The sequence below is a fragment of the Chrysochloris asiatica genome, unplaced genomic scaffold (genome assembly GCF_000296735.1).
Source record: "Chrysochloris asiatica unplaced genomic scaffold, ChrAsi1.0 scaffold00004, whole genome shotgun sequence".
NCBI classification, from domain to species: domain Eukaryota; kingdom Metazoa; phylum Chordata; class Mammalia; order Afrosoricida; family Chrysochloridae; genus Chrysochloris; species Chrysochloris asiatica.
In genome coordinates, this window is record NW_006408522.1 from 18,581,327 (window position 1) to 18,590,837 (window position 9,511).

Genomic DNA, 9,511 nt, shown 5'->3' on the forward strand with positions numbered 1-9,511 from the left:
CCTAGGCTGTAAATTTTTATGAGAGCAGAAAGTCTCATCTTACTCCCGCAGAACAGCTGGTAGTTTCAAACTGCTGACTGTGAGATTAGCAGCCAGATTTGAAACCACTACACTACCAGAGCTCCTTAAAAAAAAAAACAAACTCAGTAATAATTATGCTTAATTACAAATGTCTATTTCCGAACCTACAGACACCATGGCATTGACATTTTTAAAGAAACGAAGGTTTTTGTTTTCTATCAGAAAAATTTGCTGTAGTTTTTCGGCTCTTGTACCAGGTAAAGTGGTAACAATTGTGAGGTCAGCCCAGAACTGGGTAGTGTTTCATTCTGTTGTGCATAGGGTCAAATTGAGTCTGTACCGACTCGATGGCACCTAACAACAACAACAACAAAAATCAGGTAAAGTGTACCCAGACTTCAAATACATCATCCTCCAAGAAGCTGATACAGTATAGTATTTATTAGGCTCTTCAAGCCTTGAGTTATGAGCTGATACAAGGAATTGCAGTAGAATAACTGAAAATGAACTACTTCATGTCAAAATGTCAATGTGTCAGAAAACATAGTACCTTTCATATATATATTATTACTGGTTTCTCATGAAAATTCTTTAGCTGGAATAAACCTAGTGGCTGACTCAATCCTCCATCTTTGATCATTTTCTTATAACTTACTAACTTTGAAGTGAGTAAGCACAGGGCTGCTCTAAATAACTAAAATAACCATCCATTTAATTTGGTATCAACCATTTATTAACTGTGTAACATTGAATGCATTACCTATGTTTTCATCATCTCAATTTCCTATTTTGTAAAGGGGTATAATAATGGAAAAGTTTATAGTGGTGTTGTAAGATTTAAAATGAAAGAAAACATGTAACACATACAGACCAGGAAAGTGCATGGGTATAGAGCTTCCGAGACTAAATCTTTACAGCAGCAGAACGTTATCTTTCACCCTCATAGTGGCTGGGGGGCTCAAACCACCTTGTGGCTAGTAGTCCAGTGCTTATTCTATAGCACCATCAGTGCTCCTATGGTATATACTGTTTTTGTTTATTAAGTGTCATTGAGTCCCCTGTATAGGGTTTCCAAGGAGCGGCTGGTGGGTTTGAACCACCAACCTTGAAGTTAGCAGCCCATTGGTATATACTGATGTTGTTTTTGTCAAGTGTTGCTGAGTTGGTTCCAACCCTGTATAAGGTTCCTGAGGAGCAGCTGGTGAGCTTGAACCACAGACCTTACGATTCAAACCAACCTTGTGGTCCAGTACTTATCCTACAACATCATTCCGTTGTTATTGTTAAGTGCCTTCGAATCCATTCTGACTCAGTAACCTCATATAGAGTTTCCAAGGAGCAGCTGGTGCATCTAAACCACTGGCCTTGTAGTTCAAACTGACCTTGTGGTCCAGTGCATTATCCCATAGCAACATACTGGTGGTGGTGGTTGTGTGCCGTGGAGGTTTTCCGAGGCTGTAAATCTTTACAGGAGCAGAAAGCCTCATCTTTCTCCCGCAGAACATCTGGTAGTTTTGAACTGCTGACCTTGAGGTTCGCAGCCCAATTTGTAACCACTACACTATGAGAGCAACATACTAATGCTTCCTAAATTTAAGTTTCCTCTCTATCTCTGCTTTGAGCTTTCAGAAAATAGTCTTAGTCTTATCAATTAAAAGCCACAGCTTGAATATGGATTTGACCCCAAAGCTTGCATTTTTATGAAGTATTCTGCCTTCTTTTATTCAACAATTCATCCAACAAATATTGATTAGCTCAGTGCCATATCTGTATAAAAGCACTGGTCTAGGCACAGTGTATATTGAAAGAAGGAAAAAAATAAAATCTCTTCCCTCAAGATTATGACAATACACACAAACTGGCATAATATAAAGTAGAAGTCAGTGGTGACATTGAGACACATGCAGATGGTAATTCAGAGGAGACAAAAGTTAATCCCATTTGATGGGCAGTAAAGGACTAGAGGTGGAGATTACCACCATGGGGTTTGGGAGGTATACAAAGGAAACCACTAAGCATGATTCAACCATAAGAAAAGAATTTGACCTAATGAATAGGTTTCTGGCTACATACACTTTAAGATTTCTTTCTTCACCTGGTACGCTCCTCAAGTTTCTCAGAAAAAAATGAACTACACAATATCAATATCTATAAACATTGGAGTTTTAAAAATCTCTTTTAACTAGAACCCTGAAAAGGAGAATTCAAATAAATAACTCAAATTTATAAGCCTATGTTTCCAGAAAGGGATGTCAGGGGAATAGCATCCCACTGCGTTACTGCAAGAACTCTATTGTCCAATCGGACCAGGTTGGTAATAGAAAAGAACAGCAACACTGCTACGTAATGCTGACTGGGGATCCATGGAGAGAAAAGTCCATTGGTACCTGTCCAATGCCAGTAAACAGATGGCCATGGGCACAAAAATAATCATGACAATTGGCACCTCATTGGGATGCTCCAGCAGGAGAGGGACCTGGAATTTGTCCTATGTTGGCTGCATTTGCTCCTGAGGCATATTGGTGGCACACAGTCAGGAAAAGGAACTAGCTGTTGCAAAAGGGAACAGAGCTGGCCTTTTAAATCTAGGCTATTGCAGCCTCCTGGGCAGTCAATCTGGTGCCTTTCAGCAACCAGAGTACATCTTAAAGATTTCCTCTGGGATCCGTCATCAGCAGATTGCATTCAAAGCTAATGCAGAGGATAACAAGCCAACCTCCAAGATGGCTGAATTCTCTATAGACAGGCCCATGTGTCAATTATGGGGCACAATATTACTTTATCTGTTGTAGAAGTTTTAAGCTGGTGGTGTATGAACAATTGAGTGCATTTATAGTTTCCAAAGTTAAATGGCATTACTGACTATGTTTTTTAGTTATTTGAAAGGTTATTTATTATAAGTTTACTTGGTTGTTGGTGTCAAGTGCCATTGAGTCAGTTCCAACCCATAGTGACCTGTATAGGGCTTCGGAGGAGCAGCTGGTGAGCTTCAGCTGCCAACCTTGCAGTTCAAATGGCTTTGCAGTCTGGCGCATTAACCCACAGCGCCACACCAGGACTCCTTGGTAGAGGCTTGCTAATAGGGAATTTTTAAAAAGTTGATGAAGATCTAGTTTTTTGTGTTTTTTTTTGTTTTTTTCTGAAAATATTCTCTGTTTATGACATTACCTAATATTTCAAACAGTTACCTTCTCCAACTGGCATTAAAACATTCATGTATTACATTACGACACACATATATACAGAACACTTAGTGTTATTTTGCATTTGAATACACTTCTCTGAACCAATAGCAAATCAGCAAATACATTGCAATGACATACTCCTGCCCTGTGTCCCCCCAAAATTACCAGTTGAGTTTCAATAATAAAGACATCTAACTGGACCTCAAGGTTGGTTTGAACTGCAAGGTCAGCAATTCAATTCAAACTCACCAGCTGCTCCTCAGAAACCCTATACAAGATCATTATGTGTTGGAACTGGCTCGATGGCACTTAACGATAGCAACTACCAAAAGTAGACATTATTCTAACATGAAATATATTTACATGGTATTTGTCTACTTTGCACTTGCAAATCAATTTTAAATATTTTTCAAACAATTACAAAAAAAAAATAATTGATATCCATTTTCCCAGTGACTTGAATTATTCTTTAAGTCAGTTATATTGTTGTTGTTGTTGTTAAGTGTTAGTGAGTCAGTTCTAACTCATGTATACCCTGTATAGGGTTTCCAAGGAGAGGTGGGTTTTAATTGCCAACTTTACAGTTAGAAGTCCAGTGTTTATCGTACAGCACCACACCAGGACTCCTAGCTACATTGTTGTTGTTGTTAAGTGCTATTGAGTCTGTTCCAACTCATAGCAACCGTGGATAGGGTTTCCTAGAAGCAGCTGGTGAGCTTAAACTGCAGACCTGTGTGGTTTAAACTGACCGTGCAGTCCAGCACATTAACCGGCAGCGCCACACCAGGACTCTGGCCTAGTTACACTGTTGTTAAGTGTCAGTAGAGTTAGCTCTGCCTCATAGCAACCCTGTATGACACGTTATTTTATATTTTATACCTGTAGGGTTTTATAGCACAGAACTCTAATTGTTATCTCAAAAGTCTTAGGGTCTGAAACAGTTTATAATAAATGCATCTGATTATTCAATAATTCTTTCATAACAACCAGAAAATGTCCAGTTTGGAGGGATAGCTGATCACATTTTGTTAAAGACAGAGAAACTATAATCAGATACTGCTTTATAGCGTACATATTTCATAACAGCATGCAACCTTTAAAGAACATAAGTATATACCTTTATGAAATATAATGTGGGATAAATATTTGAGCTAAAGATAACAATGCCAAAATCAGGGCAAATATTAACAATATATAATTCATTAAAACTGAGATTACAACAAATTAAAAAATAGAGTGATCAGCATGCAAAATGATAGCAATCAGAGATACGTGCAGATCAAGATTGGTAAATAAAGAAAGCATTGAAACTTAATTGCTTTTCAAAAGTTTATGATCTAAAATCATTCTTCCATGAAATTAAGTAAAATTGTTACATAAGATACTCGTTAACTTTATGATAAGAGGGAACTTCCACTCTGTCCCTTAGGAGGAAACTTCTTGATTTTACTCCTTCTCTGATTCCTACTCAAAGTGTGACTTGTCTGGTTAGGGATTCGTGACTGTTCCCATTACTATCGCTCATCTGTGTCAATAGGTGGCAAGGGAGGTCAGAGTCCTCCATAGGACTGACTAATGTCTGTGCAGACCCAGCTCTTCCTGTTGACAGACCCCAATATATCGATTTGATGAGAGAAGGGGTGGTATGTCCAAGAGTTCATCTTTCTTTTTCTTTTTTAATGAACAATTTCTCATCATCCCTATAACCTAATAAAACCAAAATGTGGACTCCTGGCTTCTGGATTAAGAGGCTTCCCTTAAATTTCAATCTTCCTTTCTTTAACAAATATTTGATATTGTAAGTTGTTGGTTAATATGTTATGGGGTTTATGCCTAAACTTAGCAGAGAAATGCTGATCCACAATGTATAGGCGGAAGTGTGGGCTCATTTGAATGTTATCTATTGGAAATATACTTTAATTTTAAATCCTCAAACTTAACATGTTAGAGAACTATCTGAGAATAAGAAAAAAAAAAAAATCCTTCTCATAATAAGCATTCAAAATCATGGCAAATTATTGCTACCGATTGTAAAAACAGAATATGCTCTAAAGAAACACCATTCAATAGTAAAACATAGTAATTTATAATTTAGTATTTAAATGTAAGTACCTCCAGCCAAGATTTTCTCTTCCAACTCTGCCATTTGCTTCTTATAGGCTCTTAAAGCTGCTTCTTTAAAAGAAGGACGGATTCTCTTTGGTTTTGTGATTTCCATTGGCTGTTCAGGAATGTTTTGGTTTTCATCTTCTCTTATTTCTATTTCAACTGATGTTTCATTTAATGGCTCCAATCCCCCTTCACTAACGATATCATCTGCCTGACCATCATAACCCTCATCTTGTGGGGTTTCATAAGGGGTTTCATATGAGGAGTGATCATATTCTTTCATTAGTTCATCTGTTTCAGTAATACTAGTCCTATTTTCTAATTTAGCAAGTACTTGTTCCATCACTTCAACATAATCTGTTTCATTGTCATCCACTGGTAAACTATAGTCCTCCTCATCCTCTGCTTTGTAGTAATAGGGTTCTGTATAGACATCAGAGTCAAGGGTAGTACTCGATTCATTTGCAGTTGATTGTGATAATGTCCGAAATCTCCCCATCAAGGAAGAGCCACTATCATCATACCCACTGAGACTCTGTGTACTTTTGTTCCATACCACTTCCAAGGCTGATTTAGCCCTCTGTAATGTAGATCCAAATTTTGGGAAGCTGAAAGTCTTATCAGAAAGGTCAATGCTTAATCGACTATGCCAAGATTTAGGTGGGGCTCCCTCTGAATCATCACTTTGCAATTCACTTTGACTTCGATACATCATGGATAATTGGTTTTGATTTTGGTACAGTTCATTAGAGTTCGTTTCTTGATAAGAATCATAGGGACCTACCCATTGACCTTGTGTTTCGTTATCCAATCCAGGACATGGAGATGAGTTGTCATCTTGAGTTAAATCATAGCTCTCAGAGTCATCTTGAAGATCACTATGGCACTTTCCTAAGTCGTCTAAGTCTTTATTGTAGATATCCAACTGTTGGTCAGATAGACTGTTAGTGTCATAATCAAAAGCTTCCTGGGTGGATGAATGCAAGCCTAAAGCAGTTTCTTGCTCAACTTGGTTCCATTCCTTCCATGGGGAAAGATCCTCATGTAAAGAGAGTTGGGAGTCACTGTAATGACTTTGGTCTGCAGAGGCACATACCATGCCATTGCTCGTTCCACTGTCCATGGTTTCTGTGTTCTCAATTTCTTTCTGTCCTTGAACATCCTGAATACCCCCATTCAAATGCTGGTCCTGGGGACTGTCATACAAACAAAGTGTGCCCTCCTGTTTCCTCTGCCAAAGTTCCCGGTCTGAAGATGACAGGAGGGAACTTCCATTAGTTCTAGCAAAAAACTGATTTTCTGAAAAATCCTCTGAGTAAGACTGACACAGTTTGGAAAAATCTGATTCAGAGCGACTAAATTTAGCAGTGAAAAAATCACTCTGGGAATGCCAGAGGGAAGTTGCCTCTGCATGATGGGTTGTGGTTGGCTTTTCCAAATTATCCGATTGTGGCAACTGTGAGGAAATTTTATCATAATCAGATTTATTTTTAATTTTATTTCCAATAGTAGTTTTATTCTTGGATCTAGCATTGTGAGACTTTGTGCTTGACCTAGAAGTACTTCCCTTTGTTTGAAACTCTGACTTGGAAAGCACAGCATATGTGTTTCTATTAAGGTCAGATTCCAGGTCGCCGTCACTGTCGTCAGGTGACAGCCAACTGTTCTTCTTGACTTTGGGCTCTGGAGTAGACAACTTGATATCCATGCTCTCATATGTCTGGGAGGATGGTATCCCTCTCTCTTTTTTTTCACGGATGTCATGAGTAAGAATATCTGTTGAGATTCCAATGCCAGTTCCTTTGAGTTTATATGATTTTTTTAAGACAAAATCCCTTTGCTGAGGGGTTTCAAAGTAGACAAGTATGGGTCGAGGCTTGGCATTTGGACAATCCCTTTGCTGTCCAATCCTCTGAGCAAATTCAATTTTAATAGCATTTGGTGCATCTGAAAATCCCATTTTATCGATCAGAATTTGGTACACCACACTTTCAACGTATTCAAATCTTTCTTCAGGCACATTTAAAAATCTCAGGCTTGCCTTGCTACCCATACGACTTAAGTGCTTAATATAATCATGGATGTCTCTGGTTTCCCTCCGAGACTGGACAAATCCTGTACGCAGCTGTTCAATTTCACTTTGTACAACCTCCACACTGCTGGAGATCTCATCGATAGAGTGCTTGAGAGCATTGACGTGCCCTCGAAGTTCAGAAAGTTCTGTCTCAATCTGGCTTATTCCCTGAAGTTCCTTAAATATCATTTCCATGACGTCCTGTGTTTGGCTAATGCAGCCTGAAGAACTAAATCCCGGCTCAAGGGTGTTCACCTTTGGGTTTCGTGCAGTTCTGTCTAAAGATTTGCTTCTTATTCCCCAGGTTTTCTTCATTGTGCTCAATTCTGAATCTGAAGAGACACACTCTTGACTCTTTTTCCATTTTCTCAGTTTGCGTAAAGCTCCTAGTTTTAAACTATGCAAAGTACGTTCTCCATCAGAGCTGCCCTCAGAAGGTGCGAGGCTACTAGAACTCTTCCGATTGCGTCTCACTGGCATTGTGTGTGTTGATTGTGTGTAGTTTTCTGTACTACTTCTAAGCTCATTTAGTGATTCTGAGTAGGAACTCTCAATTGAAGACAGCTCTTGAAGCTGATCCTCATTATCACTGTGGGTTACATTAATATTCTTTTGTAGGCCATTGGCAATAGCTACTCGGTAACTGAAAGTTGGTGAGAGGGAGAATTCTTTGTTCGCCTCGTTTTCTTCAGTGGATAAGTTGCGAGCGGATGAACACTTTGCAATCTTCTTAACAGTGCTTTTTAAAGTATTTGAAAGTTTCGGGGTTTTGGTGTGGCCAGCAGTAGGAAAGTCTTGATCCTTTTTCTGTTGATGATTCTCTTTTTTTTTGGTTGTATTTCCCAGTTTCTTTGTAAACATTCCTTTGCAAAGCTTATGTATGTAAGGTAAAATCAGGCTCTTGAAAACATTGGCCACCATGGAAAGCAATAAATGCAAACTTTCCTGCCCCAGAGAAATAAACAAGGGATCAGGTTGAAAATCTGTGAGTCCAAGGAAAACATCACTGTTCAGATGGTCTGTGAATCACTGAAAATAGCAGAAAGGTCAGTCGTGGCTCTGCCCCAACATCAGTGTCCTGGGAAAACCAGAAGCAATCCTCCATTTATGAAAGATATTGTCTCCTGGAAAAGGTGTTTCATGAATCTCTCCATCTCCGCACAACGTCCTGTAGTGTCTAAAAAGAAAGGAAGGTTAAAGTGAATATCAGAATTCAGTGCTAGGCTGATATCATTTTCTACATTTCTGAAAGTATTCAAGATATCTGTATTTTAATACACCATTACTTTTTAAAGCACCTAGCTGGACCAAATCAATAGCAATAATCATATGAGTATTTAAAGTATGCCTTCTTTTCCCCCAGACTCATTTATTGCTGTTATTGTCAAGTGCCCTCAGATGGGTTCCTTCTCATCGTGATCCTGTATAGGATTTCCAAGGAGCTGCTAGTGGGTTTGATCCACTGACCTTGCAGTCAGTAGTCTAGTGGTTACCCTACAGTGCCACACCAGGACATAGACACAAATGAAATAGTAATAAAAGGTAATAATAATCATATAGAAATGATTGAGTAAAATTACATGAAAATTAGTCATATTAACTTCATGAAAATATAATTTTCACTTCTATCCCTAAAATTGCATTACTTAGACAAACATAACAATTTAAAGTTGTACATTTTCCCTCAGATATTTAGAATTCATCAAATAAATAGTATCCATTTATGTAACACCTTTTCTTATTCAAATAATTTTCACTTTTCTAAGTATTCAAGCATTATAAATTTATTAAATAATGATGAAAGTAATGCAAGTAAATAAATATTTCCTATAATGAAGTAAATACCAGGAGAAAAGAAAACTTCTATAGTCATAAAGTTTGTCAATGAAAATACCATGAGAAATAAATGAAAAGTTAAATCAAATTTAACATTTGCTCAAAGTAAAAATACAATGTTGTTGTTAAGTGAAGTGACATCCATTCCAACTCATAGCAACCCTGTATAGGGTTGCGAGGAACAACTGGTGAGTTTGAACCACTGACCTTGAAGTTTAAACAGTTTTTACAGAGAAAATTATTTTTAAAATAGCAAATTAAGCATCCAACTTTTGAAAGCCTATAA

The 9,511-nt window shown here is 38.0% G+C and overlaps 1 protein-coding gene across 1 annotated transcript in view; it reads right to left on the minus strand.

Moving 5' to 3' along the window:
• UNC13C (unc-13 homolog C (C. elegans)) overlaps positions 1-8,313 on the minus strand; it is a 769,914-nt gene extending 761,601 nt beyond the window's left edge. The window contains exon 1 of the mRNA XM_006831631.1: positions 5,319-8,313. Coding sequence (XP_006831694.1) covers positions 5,319-8,310 — 2,992 coding nt within the window. The 5' untranslated portion in view covers positions 8,311-8,313. The remainder of the gene's footprint in view (positions 1-5,318) is intronic.
• Between the last annotated feature and the right edge of the window lie 1,198 nt (positions 8,314-9,511).